Here is a 21601-nt window from a genome sequence, read left to right on the forward strand (position 1 = left end):
TCTGGCCAAAAAAAAAGACGTCGTCACGTTACGCACTTCTGACATTTTCACATAAATGTGGTGAAGATTTTTTTGCTTTACTCTGAAAGTTTGGAAGCTCATTTAGTTTTTCCGACTGGATTTGACGAGAGTTTTGGAAACGAGACGAGGAGATCGTTTTGAACCCGGCGGCTTGTCCCACAAAGAAACGCTTGAGAAAAGACGCTTCCTGGCGGTTGGAGCTTCAGGAAACACCGAGTAGTAGACTTATGTAACTAGACACATTTACACAACAGGATCATTACGTACTAGTTTGCATGTGTGTTGTGAGGTCACTTAGCTGGGGGGCGGAGCAGGGGGGGTCCTCACCTGGATCCTGGGTCTCACCTGAGTCTCATCAAGTCTCACCTGAGTGCCATGTGTCTCACCTGAGTCCCATGTGCCTCACCTGAGTCTCACTTGAGTCCCATGTGTCTCACTTGAGTCCCATGTGCTTCACCTGAGTACCATGTGTCTCACCTGATTCTCACCTGAGTCCCATGTGTCTCACCTGAGTCCCATGTGCCTCACCTGAGTCCCATGTGTCTCACCTGATTCTCACCTGAGTCCCATGTGTCTCACCTGAGTCCCATGTGCCTCACCTGAGTCCCATGTGTCTCACCTGATTCTCACCTGAGTCCCATGTGTCTCACCTGATTCTCACCTGAGTCCCATGTGTCTCACCTGATTCTCACCTGAGTCTCAGGTGTCTCACCTGAGTTCCATGTGTCTCACTTGAGTCCCATGTGCCTCACCTGTGTCTCACCTGAGTCCCATGTGTCTCACCTGAGTGTCATGAGTCTCACCTGAGTCCCATGTGTCTCACCTTGAGTCCTATGAGTCTCACCTGAGCCGCTCCTCCTCTGTAGATTTTCATAGTTGGAATCTTTTCAGGAAGCGAGAGCCGGGCGGCGTCCGCCCTCGGGTCACTCCGGGACACTCCCCCCGCGACCCGGTCCGGACACCCCCAGACTTTGGTCCATCCCGGGTCCTCGGGTCCCCTGGGTCCCGCCCCGGGGTCCCGACCCCGCCCGGCGCTGGCGTCCCTGAAAAGCCTGGCCTCCGGTCTGGCAGTTAGTCTTTGGTAGCGTCTCCACTGTTTGCAGCCAGTAGCGGTGTGTCTCATGCCGTCCCGTCGTGGTCGTGGTGCCGTAGTTGTTTGGGCCGGCAGCAGCCGGCGTTAGTTTCTGGTTTCTCTGTGACGGAGGGTCCGCCACCGGGACCCCCCGAGACGGACCGTCAAAACTTTGATGGATGGAAATAAAAGATGAAAAAAAAAAAAAAAAAAGGAGAAGACGAGGAGTGTTGGACTCTGTTACCGCCGCGCCGCCGCAGGCAGGCGATATTGCAGGTTTATTTCTTATAGCACATGTTTTTTTTTTTTTTGTGAATAACAATTTTTTTGTTTTGTTTTTGGAGACATTTTTATTATTATAATTATTATAATTATTATTGTATCTGCGCCATGTTAGTTCTGGTTCTTTGTTATTTTTCCAAGATTGAAGATGTATTGTAAATGTTTCTAATAAAACAGAAATGAAATGACCTTCGTCTGCTTCTGCGTCGTCACTTTTCTCACTTTCGTCGAAGTCTCTCGAGAAGGAAACGAGCAGTTTAACCTTTTAAAGCTATATTTTAAATGAATATTAAAATTTTCTTTTAAAAAAAGTGACTTTTTCCTTCAAACGAGGATTTTCTTCTGATAAAACTGAAGATTTATGATCAAATTGATCCATTTTAACCCTTTAAATCATCACTTTCAATAAGTTGAGCTCTTTCTTTTTAAAATTAAATAAAAAAACCCTCAGGAACAAAATGTTTTAATTCCATACAATCACTTTTTTTCATTTATATTGAGAAGCTGAAGCGTTTTTTTGGTTTTTTTTTAAACAAGGTTTGTTTATTCAAGATTCAAGTTAAAAAATGTTACCTAGGAAATCACCTATAAGAAGCTGAAGTGTTTTTATGAGATAAATAAAATAATATAAATTTAACGCTCTTTAGAAAGTATATTTCTAAGAAATTATCAATAAAAGTGCATTAAAATGGGAAGTTTTCAGACTTCAGGGGACAATTATGAGGGAAATTATTAATTAAATCCCCACAAAAATAATTATTTCATTGAATCAGTCACATGTTTGGAAATATAAAGTTTAACAGAAGTTTGATGAGCAAAATACAAGAATAAATTAGATGCAATGCTGAAAAGTTTTGACTTTAAAAAGTGACTGGACATTTTTGTTTCTTTGACTAAGGGATGATTTGGTAGAATTTACATTTTATAATTACTATTGATCACATTTATGCCTTCATTTTGTTAAAATAGCGAGACTTTAGGTCAAATTTTAACAGATTAATCAAAATATATCAGTTTTATTCTTGAAAAACTTTCATGTTTTTATTGTTCAGATTTAAGCTTAGGGAGTGGAGTTGTTGATGAAAACGTCACTTTTTAGGGAATAAAAATGCAGAAAAGTAATAAACATCAAAAAGTTTGAACTGTTCAAAACCAAACTATCCATTTATGTTTCAGAATATAAAAATTTTACTTTAATTAGATTAATACTAAAGTTTTAATTTCACACATTTCAGTGATATTGAAAAAAGTTAAAAGCTTTTAATACAAAAACAAACTTAAATAACATAATAGTGAATGTCGAGAAAAATTTTTGTTGACTTTTTTTTTTTTTTTTAAAGTGGATTTAAGTTTAGCCGTTTAAGTTTACTTTTGTTATTATTTTTATTATCATTTTTATTTTTTTTTTAATATTTTCTAATCCCGCCCTTCTAATCCCAGTGACGAGACGCCAGCGGAGCCCGGCTGTAACAAACCAGCTTCTTTATTTCACTTTATTGTTTTTACATATGCAGTCCAAATATACATATATTAGAGTAGAAGTTTTTAAAAAAACAACAAACAAAAAACAAAAACAAACCGACACCAAGTTTAAGACCTGTGAAGTGGACAGTCGCCGCAACGTGTCCGAAACCTTTGGATTAAGTCCGGCCGACCTCCCTCCTCCTCCCACCCCCCCCCCCCCCCCCCCTCCTCCTACCCCCCCTCCCACCCCCAGAGGGGCAGTTAACACACCCACAAGAAAAACAAGAAGAAACCAATAAATACCCCAAAAAGCAGTAATTCCTAATAATTATTATTATGTTTAAACAGGAAGGCGTCAGAGAAGCTCGAACGCTCAGAAAACAACCTCCGTTTCCACGGCAACGGCAGGGTCAGCGTGATCCGCCTACTGAGCGTGTGCAGAACGCGTAAACAGACTCCTGAAACGCAGCGGCTGCTGTGCGTTTTCGTTCAAATTGTTGCGGCGCTAAGAAAGGCCCCGCCCCCCCACGCACACTGCCAGCTAGCAAGGTGGAGGCCACGCCCACTCCCAGCTAGCACTGTGAAGGCCACGCCCACTGCCAGCAAGAACTTTGGAGGCCATGCCCACTGCCAGCTAGCACGGTGGAGGCCACGCCCACTGCCAGCTAGCACTGCGGAGGCCACGCCCACTGCCAGCTGGCACTGTGGAGGCCACGCCCACTGCTAGCTAGCATGGTGGAGGCCACGCTCACTGCCAGCTGGCACTGTGAAGGCCACGCCCACTGCTAGCTAGCACGGTGGAGGCCACGCCCACTGCTGGCTGGCACGATGGAGGCCACGCCCACTGCCAGCTAGCATGGTGGAGGCCACGCCCACTGCTAGCTAGCACGGTGGAGGCCATGCCCACTGCCAGCTAGCACGGTGGAGGCCACGCCCACTCCCAGCTAGCAAGGTGGAGGCCACGCCCACTGCCAGCTGGCACGGTGGAGGCCACGCCCACTGCTAGCTGGCACGGTGGAGGCCACGCCCATTGCCAGCTAGCACTGTTTTATTTAAAATGTGCAAATCTAAATGTAACTACCTCATACCCCCAGAGGTCGCTGTACCCCCCCACCCCCTCCCCCCCAGAGGTCGCCGGCCCCCCCTAGAGGTCGCCGGCGGCCCCTGAAGGGCCCCGGAGGTTGGGAAGCGCAGTGGTGCGTTTCAGTTCAGTCTGTTTTCTCGGAGGAGGCGTTAACAGGCTTGTGTAAATGGAGCTTTCAGAAACAGGATGAGATTTAAAAAAAAAAAAAAAAAAAAAAAAATCAGGAAACATTAACAATGAGTTAAATTTTTCATGAGCTCGTGAATCGATTGTGATCATGAACCTTTCGTCTAATGACCCGAGTACAGCCGACCACCAACATGTTGTATCTGTCTCTGAGGAGGAGGAGGAGGAGGAGGAGGAAGAGGAGGAAGAAGAGGAGGAGGAGGAGGAGGAGGAGGAAGAGGAAGAGGTGTTCAGTTGCTCTGGCAGCACATGCCTTTGCCGGAGGAGTTCTGGGTGGGTTCCACCGTGATGGGCACCACGTTGGAGGCTGGAGAAAAGTCTGAGTCGTTGCGTCCGGACATCTGCCTCTGAGACACGATGTTGTAGATGGCTGAGGGACGAGACAGACGGGGGAGGGGGAGGGGGAGGGGGGGGTTAGTGATTATTTTGTTTTCACTCAACGCTGAAACAACCTGCTGACACCCTGGAAGTAGCATTAGCATTAGCGTCTAGCCACAGTCTCTGATTAGACTGAAAAAAACTACAAAAATTGATCAAAATACACCAGATTATAGAGCATCTTCCTCCTCTGACATCAGATTATAGAGCTTCTTCCTCCTCTGACATCAGATTATAGAGCATCTTCCTCCTCTGACATCAGATTATAGAGCTCCTTCTTCCTCTAACACCCGATTATAGAGCATCTTCCTCCTCTGACATCAAATTATAGAGCATCTTCCTCCTCTAACATCAGATTATAGAGCACCTTCCTCCTCTAACATCAGATTGTAGAGCATCTTCCTCCTCCAACTTCCACATTATAGAGCATCTTCCTCCTCCAACACCAGATTATAGAACATCTTCCTCTTCTAACGTCAGATTATAGAGCATCTTCCTCCTCTGACATCAGATTATAGAGCATCTTGCTCCTCTAACACGAGATTATAGAGCATCTTCCTCCTCTAACACCAGATAATAGAGCATCCGCCTCCTCTAACACCTCAGCTAATGCTAATGCTATCAGTACAATAACAAAGACACGAGGGTTCACCATGGTAGCACTACGGAGGGGGCAGCGGTTCACACTGCTCCCCTCCCTCACGGCGGGACGAACCCCGTTTTGAGGACCGGGTGGAGTCACACGGCGGCCTCACGGAGAGGACGGCCGCCTCGGGCTCCAACCCGGGTCCCGACCCCCGGAGCCACCGGCGGGTTTCTACCAGCAATCTTCACCAGACCGGGGCTTCACATGTCATGTGGTGGACTCTGCTGCCCTCTAGTGGCCGACCAGAGGCACTGACTCACCAGTGAGGATCGTCTGGAAGGCCAGCTCCACGTTACAGGAGTCCAACGCCGACGTTTCCAGGAACGACAGGCCGTTCTTCTCTGGAGAACACACACACACACACACACACACACACACACACACACACACACACACACACACACACACACACACACACACACACACACACACACACACACACACACACACACACACACACACTTAATATTCTAAATGAAGTTCCACCATATTTCTTGACCGTCTCTTATTTATTCTATTATAAACTTATTATTTCTGATGTTTCTGTGTAAATCCACCTTGTGACCTTTAATTTAAACGATCCAACTTGGTACTTTTATTTTGACAAGCACTAATAACAATCCAACTTGGTAGTTTTATTTTGACAGTCACCGTAATAATAATCCAACTTGGTACTTTTATTTTGACAGTCACTGTAATGACAATCCAACTTGGTACTTTTATTTTGACAGTCACTGTAAGAACAATCCAACTTGGTACTTTTATTTTGACAGTCACTGTAATACCAATCCAACTTGGTAGTTTTATTTTGACAATCACTAATAACAATCCAACTTGGTACTTTTATTTTGACAATCACCAACACCAATCCAACTTGGTAGTTTTATTTTGACAATCACTAATAACAATCCAACTTGGTAGTTTTATTTTGACAATCACTAATAACAATCCAACTTTGTACTTTTATTTTGATAGTCACCTTAATAACAATCCAACTTGGTACTTTTATTTTGACAATCACCAATAATAATCCAACTTGGTAGTTTTATTTTGACAGTCACCTTAATAACAATCCAACTTGGTACTTTTATTTTGACTGTCACCGTAATAACAATCTAACTTGGTACTTTTATTTTGACTGTCACCGTAATAACAATCCAACTTGGTACTTTTATTTTGACAGCCACATCAGGACAGAAGTTCACAGTTTTCACTTGTTTGTTCGTTGTTGGCTTTTTTTTTTTTTTTTTTTTTTTCAAAGTAAAACTGCTGCTGGAGGACGATACAGGTCACGTTTACACGCAGCAGGATATTTACTGATACTGATGTAACTGATATTTCCCACTGGAGATTTTCAAAGCAAAGAAAAGCTACTGCTCGCGCCACGTCACACCCGTAGGGGGCGGCGTGCCGAGGCTCTTACCTGCGAAGGCCTTGGCCTCGTCGGTGGGCACGGCCCGCAGGTGGCGCAGGTCGCTCTTGTTGCCCACCAGCATGATGACGATGTTGCTGTCGGCGTGGTCCTGCAGCTCCTTCAGCCAGCGCTCCGCGTTCTCGTACGTCAGGTGTTTGGCGATGTCGTAGACCAGCAGGGCGCCCACCGCGCCGCGGTAGTACCTGCACAACACAGGGCCCACGTCAGCGGGGGACGGAGGTCACGCCGTGGAAACGACTCCCGACGCTTCACATCGTTTCCTTTCAGGTGTTTTTTTTTTTTTCCCCTGTTTGAGGTCAAAGGAGGGGAAAGAAGAGAGAAAGAAAGAAAAAAAACTCCTGCAGGACGACTGCTGGGTTTGTTCTGCTACAGAACGCTGGGAGGGGTGGGGGGGGGAGGGAGATATAGAGGGTGCAAGAGAGAGGGAGATGAAGGGAGAGAGAGAGAGAGAGAGAGAAGGAGCGAGGGGGGAGGTACAGAGGGAGGGAGGGAGTAATAGAGGGTGCAAGAGAGAGGGAGGGAGGGGGAGATGAAGGGAGAGAGAGAGAGAGAGAGAAGGAGCGAGGGAGGGAGCGATGGGAGTGAATGAGAGGTTAATGAATAAATAGAACATTAGGTTGAGGAATGTATGAATGGATGAAAGAGTGGCTGATGCATAAATGAATGGATCTATGCATGTATGAAAGATGAGTGGATGAATGGAGGATGAGTGGAGGATGAGTGGATGAGTGGAGGATGAGTGGATGAACAGAGGATGAGTGGATGAGTGGAGAATGAGTGGATGAGAGGATGAGTGGATGAGCATAGGATGAGTGGATGAATGGAGGATGAGTGGCTGAGTGCAGGATGAGTGGATGATGAGTGGATGAATGGAGGAGGAGTGGATGAGTGGGGGATGAGTGAATGAATGGAGGATGAGTGGCTGAACATAGGATGAGTGGATGAGTGTATGAATGTAGGATGAGTGGATGAGTGGAGGACGAGAGGATGAGTGGGTGAACATAGGGTGAGTGGATGAGTGGAGGATGAACGTAGGATGAGTGGATGAGCGTAGGATGAGTGGAGGATGAGAGGATGAGACAGTGAACATAGGGTGAGTGGATGAGTGTATGAATGTAGGATGAGTGGATGAGTGGTGGACGAGAGGATGAATGTAGGATGAGAGGGTGAATGTAGGATGAGAGGGTGAATGTAGGATGAGAGGGTGAATGGCGGGCTGGACTGACGCGGAGGTGATGGCCCGGTAGCGCTCCTGGCCCGCCGTGTCCCAGATCTGGGCCTTGATGGTCTTCCCCTCCACCTGGATGCTGCGCGTGGCGAACTCCACCCCGATGGTGCTCTTGCTCTCCAGGTTGAACTCGTTGCGGGTGAAGCGGGACAGCAGGTTGCTCTTCCCGACGCCCGAGTCTCCGATCAGGACCACTGGAGGAGGGAGGAGGGAGGAGGGAGGAGAGAGGAGAGAGGAGGGAGGAGGGAGGAGGTGAGTCGTTGGACTGAGGTCTCGTTTCCATGGCAACGAAAACAAACGTATCCTGCAAAACTTTGTTCATGTTCATAGTGCTTTGTTCTCGTCACACAGCGCCCCCCAGGGGCCCGGAAGACCAACTACAGCGTCGTCAATGCTTCAGTGTAAACAAACTTTTTTTAATTTTTAATTTTTAAATTAAACGGATTAGATGTTGTTAACGTGAAGCGTTGTCGTGTCACCGTGGACTGACTGGACCTCATTTACCCAGAGACACCGTGATCTTGGCGCAATGGGTGGCGGCTGAGTGCACAGCGCTAAGACGCTACATGCTAACCTCGGAGCAAACTGCCTTCTTCGCATCTAAACATCCAATATCGGCGTTGGACAATGTTTTAAGGAACAGTGTTGGACATACTTGGACCACAAATAGCGTAGATGGGTTTTCTCAGGGACAATCTTTGTCCTCCGGTCAGTTGTTTCGCCCCGTTTGTCAGAAAACCACTTCCACAAACGTCGGGTGAGTCAGAGCTTCAAAAGGAAGCGACCAGAGCCAGTCAGCGGCCGCCCGCCGCCGCGGCACTGAGGAAATAGGAACTCGTTCGGGAATGTAGAAATGAGCGTCACTTGAGCAACGCGGCTCTTTTTGAACGGCCAAAACTCCCCAACAGGGAAGTAGAGGAAGTAGAGCCGAGGAAGGACGACAGCAGAGCGGTTTCCCTGCGCGCCTCCGCTTCACTTTGCACAAAAGATCTTGGGCGGGGGACAGAGATCCTTATGCAACACGTTTCTAGATCATCTGTCACCAGACAGGTAAAGCGGCCGCAGCGCGACACGCCCGTTCACGCGCCCATTGTTGACGGCGAATTCTTCCGCTAAGACGTCCCAACCTTCTGATACGTCGGACGACCCTGCGGCCGCTGACGACGCCTGAACGATCCAGAGCCGCCTGAACGTACCCTGAACGTACCAGCGCTGCCTGAACATACCAGCACCGCCTGAACGTACCAGAGCCGTCTGAACGTACCAGCGCCGCCTGAACGCACCAGCGTCGCTTGAACGTACCCTCAACCTACCAGCGCCGCCTGAACGTACCAGCGTCGTCTGAACGTACCCTGAATGTACCAGAGACGTCTGAACGTACCAGAATTCAAACAGTCACAGTGATGCTGCCGCTCTCCATTTAGCTTCCTGTTCGCTAAAGCATTAGCCGCAGCCTTTGTGCCGCCGTTTGGCTGAGCATCTGTTTTCTGGAGCATTACTCCTGAAACACTCCCTCCTGTAAGTGACATTAGCATGAGCCCGTACCCATGCTAGCTCAGGTTAGCATTAGCTTTTACCTTAATGGTACTTGGCTAAACTCCTGTTTACAGCAGAAGGAGCGCATCACTCCTAAATATAATTTATTCTGAGAGCAACATGACAGCTTTCCCTCTATAAGTAATATTAGCATTAGCATGTACCCACAGTAGCTATGATTAGCATTATCTGTTGTCCTAACTTGTGTTTATTGCAGAAGGTTTGCTTTAATACTTAATTAGCGCCATTCTGGTGACGGGCATGTTGATGACATAACATTAGCATGAGCCTGTATCCACGCTAGCTATGATTAGCATTAGCTGTTGTTCTAACTTTTGTTTATTGCAGCAGGTTTGCTTTAATACTTAATTAGCGCCATTCTGCTGACGGGCATGTTGATGACATAACATTATAATGATCTTGTATCCACGCTAGCTATGATTAGCATTAGCTGTTGTCCTAAATTGTGTTTATTGCAGGAGGTTTGCTTTAATACTTAGTTAGCGCCATTCTGCTGACGGCCAGGTTGATGACGTAACATTAGCATTAGCCTGTACCCACCCTAGCTTTGATTAGCATTACCTTGCCTGAGTAGCAGTTAGCTATTATGGTTGCTGCTTCCTCTCATAAATCAGTTTCTTTCACTCTGGTTTTGGAGTGAAGCCTTGAAACCGTGGCCGATGAGTCGAGCCCGTTTGTCACGGCTTGACTCATGCCGTCGTCGTCGTTGTCATCATCGCCCACGAGTATAAAAAGGAAGGTGCAAAAAAAAAAAAAAAAAAGGCGAGTCACAAAACCGTAGCGTTGACAAAAGACACGTTGACGCGGCGAGTTCCCGAGGGCGACCCGAGGACGTCTGGCCTCGGCTCCTCGGTGGAAACTCGAACACAAACAGGCGGCGTGCAGGTATTTCCAGTTTGACGACGCCGCCGCCGCCGCTGCTATATTTGAACAGACGTTGCTTCGTTTCCTCTTGTTTATGACGACGTACGTCCAAAATGCTAATCGCCAACAAGCAGCTGACCCCAGAAACCAGCGGGACCTACGAGGAGCGATGCGACGTCAAACTCCTGTAACTTCCGCGACGTCACGACCGAACCACACTGAAACAGGAAATACGTCGAGATTTTGTCGTCGACGGGAGTTAAAAGACGTTGTTTACCTGTTGTTCATTAGCAGTGTTAGCAGTGATCCACAGGCGGCAACAGAGGTCAAGAGGCCACGAGGAAGTAAAACCAACGTCAACAAAGCCCAGGCGTTATTCCATTTTCTCTTCTTCTACGCCTTAAATGGCAAAACAACAAAACGTTTGTGTTTTGGGGAATCTTCATTCCTGCGAATGTGACTCTGTTTGTCAAACAGTTAAATTAGATGCTATTTGCGTGAATATTAGAGTGTACTCGCACTTTATTATGAGTTTGTATGAGTGTGAGTATTTGTGTGAGTATGTTTAAAGCGCGTTGTTTTTGTCCCGGGTCATTGACTTGTTTGTATATCTAAAGTTAGAAATGTTAGATTTCCAGCAGAATCCATTAAAAACAAGCCATCTGACACGAGGTGTTCCACAGGGTTCTATCCTGGGTCCCTTCATGTTCTTATCGTCACTCACAACTGACTGGAACTAATTATTCAAGACCAGCTATAAAGGCTCGTTACAACCAAGGACATGTCATATATACTCTGAGTGGTGAGTAGTATTTTGGGGGTACTTCTATTCAATTCTATTTAAGAAGTACTTCCGCTTCAGTGTTTATTAAACACCGGTACTTTACTAGTGTTTGTGTACGCCAAGTATTATAACAGGTTATACAGATGCACAGATTTAATTTTACTACAAACACCCGTCTTATTGTGACAGAGTATGCTTTTGGAAGTACTTTGATCAGGTATATCAATGAGAAAGGACTTAATTTGGATCCATATAGGAACCTTTCGATCTGCATTTTTATCAAAAATGACTTGTTTACCAAACGAATCACCGTCATGTGACTCTGAAGCTCCACTGGTTTCCTGGGAAATGAGCTTTGAAGTATTAAAGAAGGCAATGTAATCAAACGTGGTAAAGAAGTAACTACTACTTTGAGTTTAACTAAGTGTTTACAGTGTAATCCGTCTATTTTACACTTCACACAGTTTTGAGCTTCATGTTGGTAACAGAAGTCAGAGTTTTCACCAGCGATGGAGGATTATTGAGACACTTTGACAGAAGCTTTGATCTTCTACAATTATTCAAAATAGTCAAACTGGTTTATGGTTCAGTTCTGGTTCGTTCTCGCCTCCAGCCTGACCTGTGAGGTCAAACCTGCCCGGCAGGAGGGAGCCGGGCCGGACTGGGCCAGACCGGGAAGAACCGGGCAGAAGCGGGCCGGGCCAAGCTGAACCGGGCTGAGCAGGGCCGAGCAGGGTCAGATCGGGCTGAACTGGGCTGAACAGGTTCATACCGGGCTCAACAGGGCCAGACTGGGATGAACAGGGCCAGACCAGGCTGAACTGGGCTGAACAGGGCCCTACCAAGCTGACCCGGTCTGAACAGGGTTAAACAGGGTTGAACTGGGCCGAACTGGGCTGAAAGAGGCTGAACATGGCTGGACCAGGTCAGTCTGGGCTGAACAGGGCTGAACAGAGAGCAGGTGCCTTTGTCTCCATGTCGTCCTGCCCTACGTCAGGTGATCGAGACCGATCCCCCCCCCCCCCCAAGGGAGACTCACCTTTGAACAGGTAGTCGTTACCCGTCCCCCCCCCCTCTCCCCCACCTCCCGGTAGCCCCCCAACGGAGACTCACCTTTGAACAGGTAGTCGTACTCGTCCTCCCTGTTGCTCATTCTTGCGTCGCGTCGTTCTCCAACCGAAGTCGAACAAACTTCTGGTTCTTCGCTTCTCTTCGACACGGAGCGACGCGGAGCCGGAAACTCGGCAAAACGACAAACCCGCTGAATCACCGCGCGGCTGAAACGAGTCTCCGGGCGAATCGTCTGCCGGGCATAGATAAAGTCCCGGAGCGGCTGCGGCGGCACAAGTTTCTCTCCTCTTCCTCACCCTCTGTCACTTGCCATTGCTGACGCCGTGACGTCACGTCGTCGCCTTAGTCCCGCCCCACGCGCGCAGCTATTGGCTAAAAGCTGACCGACACCTGTCAGGAGCGCGGGTCTGATTGGTCCGCGGCGCCGTCCGTCACGCTTTGGAAGAACGATGACGTCTTCCGGCTTCAGGCAGCAACAGGTAGACTGATGTGGAGCGACAAAGAAAAGGACTGATGTGACGCAGAGGGGAGCTGGTTCGAGTCCTATATAATTTAATTTAATTTAATTTAATTTAATTTAATTTAATTTAATTTAATTTAATTTAATTTAATTTAATTTAATTTAATTTAATTTAATTTAATTTAATTTAATTTAATTTAATTCGGTTTTTTATTTTCTAATTCTTCATTTCATTTGGTCATACTTCATTTTATTTTATTGCATTTCATTAAATTATACAAAATATGTTACTTTCATTTTATAACATTTTACTCTATTTTGTTATACAATGAATGAAAATAAATAAAATTAAACGGATTTTGATTTAATTAATTCTACTATACTTTTTTAACTTCATTTTTGTATTTAACTTATAGAATTTCATTCTATTAGATTCAATTATTTTCGAAATGCAAAGGAAATGTAAATTGACTTACATTAATTTAATGTATTTCATTTGGTTTGAACTGATTTTTTTCATTGTTTCTCTTTTTATCATTTAATCTTTTTAATATCTCCCTAAACCGACTTGTAAACATATTTTATCCCCAACTTTTTACTATAATGTTTTATTTTAGAATACTTTAACATTCCTCTTTTCCTGTGTTGTCATCTCCTTCCTCATTTAGTATTTTTATCACTGTGTGAATGTTCCTGTGAAACATCTTGAATTGTACCAACCTGTTTGATGAGCATCATCATAATTATTGTCATTGTTAACCATTTACTTTATAATTAATGTTCAAAAAGTAGTAGAAAACGGTGGAAAGAAATATCAAACATAACCGTATACAGAGGCAGGAGTCGTACTTTTTGTTTTAACTTTTTACTCAGTTACACACAAATAATAATTTAAAGGAAAAAAATCATTCAAGCTTTCATGCAGATGGACCCTCGAACCCCGTCAACTGAAAAGGTTCAATACAGAGAAATAATCTGCTCTAGGGGATCAATAAAGTCATTATTGATATTTTATTATAATATCACAAATCAAGTAAAGAAAATACAAAAAGACACAAACAGAAATTAATTATTTTAACCTGCCTGTGGATCTTTGTAATTAATGGAATTTACATGAATCTACTCTTCCATGTTGTATTTTCTCTCCTTGTTTTACCTGTAGTCCCAGTTGAACATCACTAAAAACCCCACAGCCTTCCTGAATTTCACTGAAAGACCCCAGATCTGTGATTTCCCCGGTGATTAAAGCAGGAAAACACATTTCCTCAAACCTTCAACCACCTCAACCTGGTTTCTTGACCCAGACGATGCGTTCACTGACCTCCTCTGTGGGGGAGGTCAGTGGATCACTGGGGCTCGTTATTGTTCAAATCGTCTCCTGGGCCGTCCAATAGACGTTAAAAAATTTTTTCACTCAATCTGATTAATTCAACAAAATGAATCATCCCTTGTCCTGCTTAAATTGTGAAAATAAAAAAAAAAAGAAATGAACAGAAGAAGAAGAGACAGACAGAAAAATAATGCGCGTATATTTTCAGGGCAACAGAAAAAGCAAAAGCCGATGCTTCACAACACTTTGAACTTTTACGTCTTATCCAGCTATAAATTGCATGTTCTGATTAAATAAATATTAATTTCACACTCTTCCCCGGGGTTCTTGCTTTTGTCACCATTTCTCTCGCTCGACGTCGGAGTGAAGCATGCTGGGAAACCGCCAGCCTCCGGGCCTCCGGGGTCAACGTGCAGATGAAAACAAGCACACAGTGAACTCACTCGTCTTCGTGAAGCATTTATTTTTTTATTTTTTTATTTCTGGAAAGAAGTGCGACGAATTCAAGTAGGGGAGGAGGAGGAGGAGGAAGAGGAGGAGGTGGTGGAGGTCAGATGTTCCTGCAGCAGGGTCGTCCCTCGTCGCCGTTTTCCACCCCGGGTCTGTTGAGGGCCACAGGACTGACGGCGCTGCGCATCATCTCCTTGTTGGCCACCTTCTTATGGATCTCTGTGGCGAAAACGCGTGGCGGTTACTCACTACGACTACGCCCACGCTCACGTGTAGAATCGGAAGCAACAAACAGAAAACAAACAGAAAGGAGCGATGAAGAAAGAGAGGACGGACCGGCCATGACGTTGTTGAAGGCCGCCTCCACGTTGGTGGACTGCAGCGCCGACGTCTCCAGGAACAGGAGGCCCCTGGTTTCTGGGACGACACGGGGGGAGTGAGAGCCGGTTCGGTCGGTCGGTCGGTCGGTCGCCGTAGGTTACGGGGGCGTCCGTACATACCTGCGAAGTGGCGCGCCTCCTCGCTGGGCACCGAGCGCTCCGACTCCAGGTCCGACTTGTTGCCCACCAGCATGACCACGATGCTGGGCTCGGCGTGGTCGTACAGCTCCTTCAGCCAGCGCTCCAGGCTCTCGTACGTCAGGTGCTTGGTGATGTCGAACACCAGCAGGGCCCCCACTGCTCCTCGGTAGTACCTGGGTGGAGGAGGTGGAGGAGGGGGAGGAGGAGGAGGAGGGAGGATTAAATTCACATCGGCCACAAACCGACTTCAGTCGCGGCCGGATGCTTCTGATTCCGACTGACCAAGAAGCTCAGAGCTCAACTCACGCCGGTCCAGACTCAGATTATAATCTGATGGATCGTCAGGCACCATCAAGATTATTGGCGGGTCCACCGGTGGGATTAGAATAAAAAGGGACCGATTGTAGTACGTCCAGATTACGTCCCTCGGGTGCGACGTTTACCAGCCGTCAGATTACGGTGAATTACCATAATTCCACCGTTGACCGGATTCAGACAATATACCGTGGATTCTATTCGGTTTTTGGGGGGGGATCTGGAGAGATTCAGAACTGCAGAATTTTTGGTGTTGGTGCTGTCCACTGAGAGGCGTGGTGGAGCGATGGTCAGGCAAGTCATTCGGTCGGTCGTTCTGTCAGTCGGTCGTTCTGTCAGTCGGTCATTCGGTCGTTCTGTCGTTCAGTCGGTCAGTCGTTCGGTCGTTCGTTCGGCTGCCCGGTTCCGGCGTCGGTACTCACGCAGAGGTGATGGCCCGGTACCGCTCCAGCCCGGCCGTGTCCCAGATCTGGACCTTGACTGTGTGGCCATTGAGGTGGACGGTCCGCGTGCTGAACTCCACCCCGATGGTGGTGCGACTGTCATGGTTGAACTCGTTCTTGATGAAGCGGGACAACAGGTTGCTCTTCCCGACGCCGGACTCTCCGATCAGCACCACTGCAGGGAAAGACGGGCGACCAGATGCTTTTAGTACGGAGGCAACCGGAGCCCATACCAGTACCAGTACCAGGTACTCATACCAGTACCAGGTACTCATACCAGTACAACCTGGCGGACCTGACTACTATGAGTGCCATCGGCGGTCTAGAGATTTCTTAATATTGATGAGAACCGTAAACCCAAGACAGACTTTAATTATGTTCCGATGAAATATAAAGAGGAGGAGAAAGTTGGCGCAACACCGGCAACTTCATCACTGGCAACTTCATCACCAGCAGTTAGCCTGATATTGCCAGTGGTTTACCTGCTCAGCATGCATCTCGGAGCTGTTCTACATGCTACATGCTAAAGAGTCGCATGCTCACACACCAGCGATGTTGCATCGTGACTGAAGTGACTGATCCTCTCGTCACCAGCAGTCCCTCAGTCCACAGTCTACATTAGCATAGCGCAGAGCGTGGCGTCTCTCCGCTCTGCGCTATGCTAATGTGGACTGTGAGGCTGGTGGAGGTGACGTAGCGGCTGCACGAAGGTGGGTCACGGTAACACACGGGCCTCCGCACGTCGTTGTCCAGAGTACGAGTTGGGTTTTATGACAAAAGTAGCAAGTAGCTAAAAGGTTAGTACTTGTACTGGTACTTGTACTTGTGCTTGTACTTGTACTTGTACTTGTACTTGTACACGCCCCTTTGATAAGGTGACGTCGCTGCCTCTGAAGTTCCTCGGGTTTATTCAGGAAGTTGTGACACCAAACCAAATATTGACGAAGCCGAACCTTGTACAGTCTGGAGGTGCGTCGCTCAGTTAATCTGGACTAACTATGTCTTTACCTGGACGGAGGAACGAGTTCGTCCTCCGCCTGTCCAACATGGACGGACATGCCGAGAGAACCGTCACTGTTCTGCAGGACGGACAATCGCCTCTGACCACGCGAGGGAGGGAGGGAGGGAGGGGGGGATGTTTTATTTATTGTTGTCATTAAACGGCGGCTAATGAATCCATTTCTCCGTCGTACCTTCCTGTTTTAAAAAAAAAAACCCACAAAAAAAACCACACTTCCTCTATTGTAAAACTGAAAACCGTTGAGGTAAAAGAGAAACGCATCACAAGCACGCCTTTGTCTCTGGACACGAGCGAAGCAGATCAGGTGGAACGAGTTTGCGAGCCGCCAACAGGTCCAACCGCACGCGCCAGCGCCACGCAACGCGCGGCGGCTGACTCACGGTGGGCTCGCCGTTGTTCGCTGGCTGACTCAGGCGGAGGGAGGGAGGGAAGGGGGGGAGGGAGGGGGTGGGAGGGATGACACAACAGAAGTGGTGGTGCCTGTTTAATCCCGAGGCGTGTTCGGAATCTCACGCTCTGAGTACCGAGCACATCTAAAGCCACTGATGACGCCGCCTGGGCGTGACGCAGTCAAACTAGTCTCCTGGAAAACAACATCACTGAACTTTAGTTCCTACAAACCGACGGGTGATCATAACCGACGGTATGGAATCATGTAATCGTTTAAAAAAAAACAAAAAATAAGCAGTTTCGACTTTTAAACTGTGCTAACAGCTAGTATGCTAACAGGTAGCATGCCAACGGATGGGATGCTAATAGATAGCATGCCAACGGATGGGATGCTAATAGATAACATGCCAATGGATGGGATGCTAACAGATAGCATGCTCGCCTGCAAGAGCAAGTATCAGCGTCACAAAGTTAGATGGTCATGACGGCGATTAATCAGCGTTTCCGAACAGTTTCTAGTACTAGAAAGGATTAGTTACTTCACTGGACACAGAAAATTAAAAATTATAGTTATTTGATAAAACAATGTTTTTCTTTAGCTGAGATCTGTGAGTTCTGTTAGAGGGGGAAGATGCTCTACAATCTGGATATTAGAGGAGGAAGACGCTCTACAATCTGGACGTTAGTGGGAAGGGAAGCTACATTCTACGTAGCATGCTATTGCTAATCACAGCTACTGTGGTTTCAGGCCAAAATGCCGAATCAGTTCGTTTTTTTTTTCTTTTGAAGTCAGTAAAATCCTTTGATCTGTGACTCGACGTCGAGGTACAGGCTGGCGTTTTGACCCGAAGTCAGTCTGAACCGGACTCTAATCCCAAAGTAACTCACATTGACCGCCTCGTTACTCGAGTACTCATCAAAAGCAGTACTTGTGCTCCGGTAGAGCAGTGGACTCTGGAGGCAGAATCCGGCTGCAGGAAGTTTAATCCCAACAATATTTGACTGGCTGCGTTATTCTTTACTCGGCCCGGCTTCACCCTCCAACACTCAGTAACTCCCTGTGCAAACAGTGGCGGCGGTTTCCACGGCGACGCGGGACCTTCGCGGAGGAAAAAGTTCAAACGAGACTCAAGTCTTTCCCCAATTAGTTTTTTTGTGAGTTTTGGGATTATAGGTTCGAGAACACAGTCGGATCAATGCGATAAATATCCAACAAAAAGACCCGAAACAACTCACGTGAAACACAATGAGACTGAAGTGACACACAAAAACAACAACAATGACAAGTGGAATTCTGAAAGCTCGGCCCAACTGCACTTCCTGGTGCAGGACCAGGGTTCACAGTGACCCCCGGTGGCCACAGCAGGTATGAAAGTAGCTACCATAATTCCCAGATTATATATGTATATATATCTTTTTTTTTTTTTTATCGTAATGGAAGTTGTCGTGTATATCAGATATTCCGGTACTTACCATCTGAGACCACTAGATGTCACTGTAAGAATCGCTTCCTTCTTATGGATATTTGTTTTTAATCTGGGAAAGACGACAAACATGGACGCAGTCGTTTTTCCGTTTATTTTCCGCGGCGGTGGAAACACTGATTGTTTGTTGTAGTCGTGGTTACGGAGCTTTAGCATTAGCCTCAGTAGTTGTCCCGTTATAATCTCACTTAACTCCTGTTCACTCATGAGAAGAAGCTCGTTAATCCCAAACTAACTCCGTCTTCTGCTGCTGATTTTTCACTTCCGCCTCTGCTGTTAGCTTTAGCAACGCCAAGGGTCAACCGCTGCAGCATTAGCATTAGCATTAGCATTTACTGTAGCTGTCATGAGTTCAAAAATCTGTTTCTTTTAAGAATAACTGGCATCCAGATCATAGAGCATCTTCCTCCTCTAACATCCAGATTATAGTGCATCTTCCTCCTCTAACATCAGATTATAGAGCATCTTCCTCCTCTAACATCCAGATTATAGAGCACCGTCCGCCTCTAACATCAGATTATAGAGCGTCTTCATCATGTAACATCAGATTATAGAGCATCTTCCTACTCTAACATCAGATTATAGAGCGTCTTCATCATCTAGCACCAGATTATAGAGCATCTTCCTCCTATAACATCAGATTATAGAGCATCTACCTCCCCTAACATCAGATTATGGAGCATCTTCCTCCCCTAACACCAGATTATAGAGCATCTCATGACTAAATCCTGACAGATTGCATGAGTTACCTTCTCAACAACGTGATGATGTTTAATCTCAGCCGCTCTGTCTGGCGTCTGGTTCAGAGATTAGTGGAAACATTTGAAGAATCAACATTTGAAGGTGGATTAAATGTGATGTTTGTGAATCAGGAGGCTCCTCCGGCAGCAGCAAGTCCCTCCAGGCTTCACCTCATCATTTGCTTTTAATCCCATTTTATTCTGTCAGTTTCTGCTGTAAACTGAACACGTTAATCTCATTTTCAATGTCAGTAATGTGTCACTTTTCCATAATGATTGTCTGTAATCTGCACATGTTTTAATCACTTTCTGCCGCCATTTTTCTTCTCGTGATGTGGATTTTGAGTCTTTATTCCTCCAACAGGTCAGTTGATATTTGATTTTAAATGATTTGAAATCACATTGTGGTTCATTAAACAACATTTTATTTCCCCTCTGTTACTAAATTGCTACTTTTGTTTGTCAGTTTTTACTCATTTTACAACTTTTTTACATGAGTGTTCTGTGATTTAAGAACTTTTTGTTTGTTTGTTTGTTAATGAGCAATTTTTGTCATTTATGTTTGTTTAAAAGAATCTTTTTTTATCACGTGTTTCTCCATCTCCATCTCCATTTATGGGTCGATCTGGAGAATTTGCGATCAAACTCCAGACATTAGTGATAATTTTGTCCTTTTCTCTATCGTGTGTGTTTGTTTTTGCTTTTCAGTCAATAGAAAGATGATTTTAAGTCTTAATTTGATAAACTCACACACTTTATATGTGCAAAGTTTGATGACTTTGTTTCCCGTAAAAACGCTAATTTGACATGTTTTTAATGTCCTTGGTCATTTTATTGATTCAACCAATACATTGATTCCTGTTATTTATCATTTCGCGTCTCGTTTTAGTGTGTGAATTTGGTAAATAGGTCATAAAACGGTAACTGAAACATCTTCTTTTATTCAGTTATAGACTCTTGTGATTGTCCCGTGATGCATTTTGGGTCAGTCTGTGGTTTAAATTAGGATTATAACGTCTCATGTACGTATCCCTGCATGCATTCTTGCGTTAATCTGGATTCGCCGCCTCTAATCTGGAGGAGTCTTGTTGCTCCGACGACCAAAAAGACACTTCGTTTCCAAACAATCCGCAGCTGCAGACACCCCCGAGGTGGAACATCTGCAAAACCTGGACCTCCCTCTCTCTCGCTCTCTCTCTCTCTCTCTCTCTCTGCCTCTCTCTCTCTCTGTTGGAACACATCACAGGATTCCGGTTCCTGGAAAAACTTGCAGTTAATAATAAACAAGGAAATTAAAGAGCTGCAGTCGCGGGGAAGTCGTGACGGATCCAGGAGTGGAACCACGATGTGGGACTCACCCTTGAAGACGAAGTTGTACGGCTCGTCTGATCCCATGTTGTGTCCATTCAGTGTCCCTGAGCCCAAATCAGGTCCTCTCTGGTCCTCCACAGGTCCTCTCAGGTCCTTCACAGGGCCTCTCTGGTCCTCCACAGGTCCTCCACAGGTCCTCTCAGGTCCTTCACAGGTCCTTCACAGGGCCTCTCAGGTCCTCTCTGGTCCTCCACAGGTCCTCCACAGGTCCTCTCAGGTCCTCCTCACACCCATGCAGGAGACTCAGCTGCTCCCTGAACCAGGCAACCTGTTTGGACAAGAACACGCAGCGTCTCCAGGAGGAGGAGGAGGAAGACGAGGAGGAGGAGGAGGAAGAGGAGGAAGAGGAGGAGGAGGTGTGGCCCTGGGCCACGGAGGGCAGGTTAGACAGGAGGAGCGACCTCCAGGTGGGGCTGAGGTGGAGCATCAGGCGCCCCCCAGTGGAGGACGGCGGTAACACTCCTGTGGAGGAAGGATGGGTGATTCTGACTCAGCCGGCAGAGACGCTCCCTCGAGCTCGGTTCACTAGAGAGTCGATTCTTTAAGGGGAATCTGTTCTTTTGACACGGTTCACTAAAGAAATAAGAGTCGATTCTTTAAGGGGAATCTGTTCTTTTGACTCAGTTCACGGAAAAAGAGCCGATTCTTTAAGGAGAATCTGTTCTTTTGACTCAGTTCACTAAAGAAATAAGAGTCGATTCTTTAAGGGGAATCTGTTCTTTTGACTCGGTTCACTAAAGAAATAAGAGTCGATTCTTTAAGGGGACTCTGTTCTTTTGACTCAGTTCACTAAAGAAATAAGAGTTGATTCTTTAAGGGGAATCTGTTCTTTTTACTTGGTTCACTGAAAAAGAGCCGACTCTTTAAGGAGAATCTGTTCTTTTGATTCACTTCACTAAAAAAGAGCCGACTCGTTGAGGAGAATCTGTTGTTTTGACTCGGTTCACTAAAAAAGAGCAGACTCTTTTAGGAGAATCTGTTCTTTTTACTTGGTTCACTGAAAA

General features: G+C 46.2%; 2 protein-coding genes across 2 annotated transcripts; both read right to left on the reverse strand.

The window, feature by feature from the left end:
* Positions 1–3099: 3099 nt before the first annotated feature.
* On the reverse strand, positions 3100–12378 carry rab11al (RAB11a, member RAS oncogene family, like). The gene is made up of 5 exons (XM_080501446.1): positions 12115–12378; positions 7795–7990; positions 6557–6750; positions 5394–5474; positions 3100–4479 (listed from the first exon to the last, which is right to left on the reverse strand). Exons 1-5 carry the CDS (start codon positions 12152–12154, stop codon positions 4340–4342), a joined length of 651 nt encoding a protein of 216 aa, XP_080357572.1. The 5' UTR covers positions 12155–12378; the 3' UTR covers positions 3100–4339.
* A 1028-nt stretch (positions 12379–13406) lies between these two features.
* Positions 13407–20855, reverse strand: LOC308133848 (ras-related protein Rab-25-like). Its single transcript, XM_080501367.1, has 5 exons — positions 20585–20855; positions 15571–15766; positions 14813–15006; positions 14649–14729; positions 13407–14531 (listed from the first exon to the last, which is right to left on the reverse strand). The coding sequence occupies exons 1-5, from the start codon at positions 20619–20621 to the stop codon at positions 14413–14415; spliced, it is 627 nt and encodes a 208-aa protein (XP_080357493.1). The 5' UTR covers positions 20622–20855; the 3' UTR covers positions 13407–14412.
* Between the last annotated feature and the right edge of the window lie 746 nt (positions 20856–21601).

Source organism: Blennius ocellaris (genome assembly GCF_963422515.1).
Source record: "Blennius ocellaris genome assembly, chromosome: 8".
NCBI classification, from domain to species: domain Eukaryota; kingdom Metazoa; phylum Chordata; class Actinopteri; order Blenniiformes; family Blenniidae; genus Blennius; species Blennius ocellaris.

Excerpts from the sequence above, each read along its gene's own strand:
- LOC308133848 (XM_080501367.1), bottom strand. The coding sequence starts at position 20,621 with ATGGGATCAGACGAGCCGTACAACTTCGTCTTCAAGG. Across the intron at positions 15,767-20,584 it reads GTACAACTTCGTCTTCAAGG|TGGTGCTGATCGGAGAGTCC; the intron begins GTGAGTCCCACA and ends CTTTCCCTGCAG. Across the intron at positions 14,532-14,648 it reads CTTCAACAACGTCATGGCCG|AGATCCATAAGAAGGTGGCC; the intron begins GTCCGTCCTCTC and ends TTTTCGCCACAG.
- rab11al (XM_080501446.1), bottom strand. The coding sequence starts at position 12,154 with ATGAGCAACAGGGAGGACGAGTACGACTACCTGTTCAAAG. Across the intron at positions 5,475-6,556 it reads CGAGGCCAAGGCCTTCGCAG|AGAAGAACGGCCTGTCGTTC; the intron begins GTAAGAGCCTCG and ends TGTGTTCTCCAG. Across the intron at positions 4,480-5,393 it reads CTTCCAGACGATCCTCACTG|CCATCTACAACATCGTGTCT; the intron begins GTGAGTCAGTGC and ends CTCGTCCCTCAG.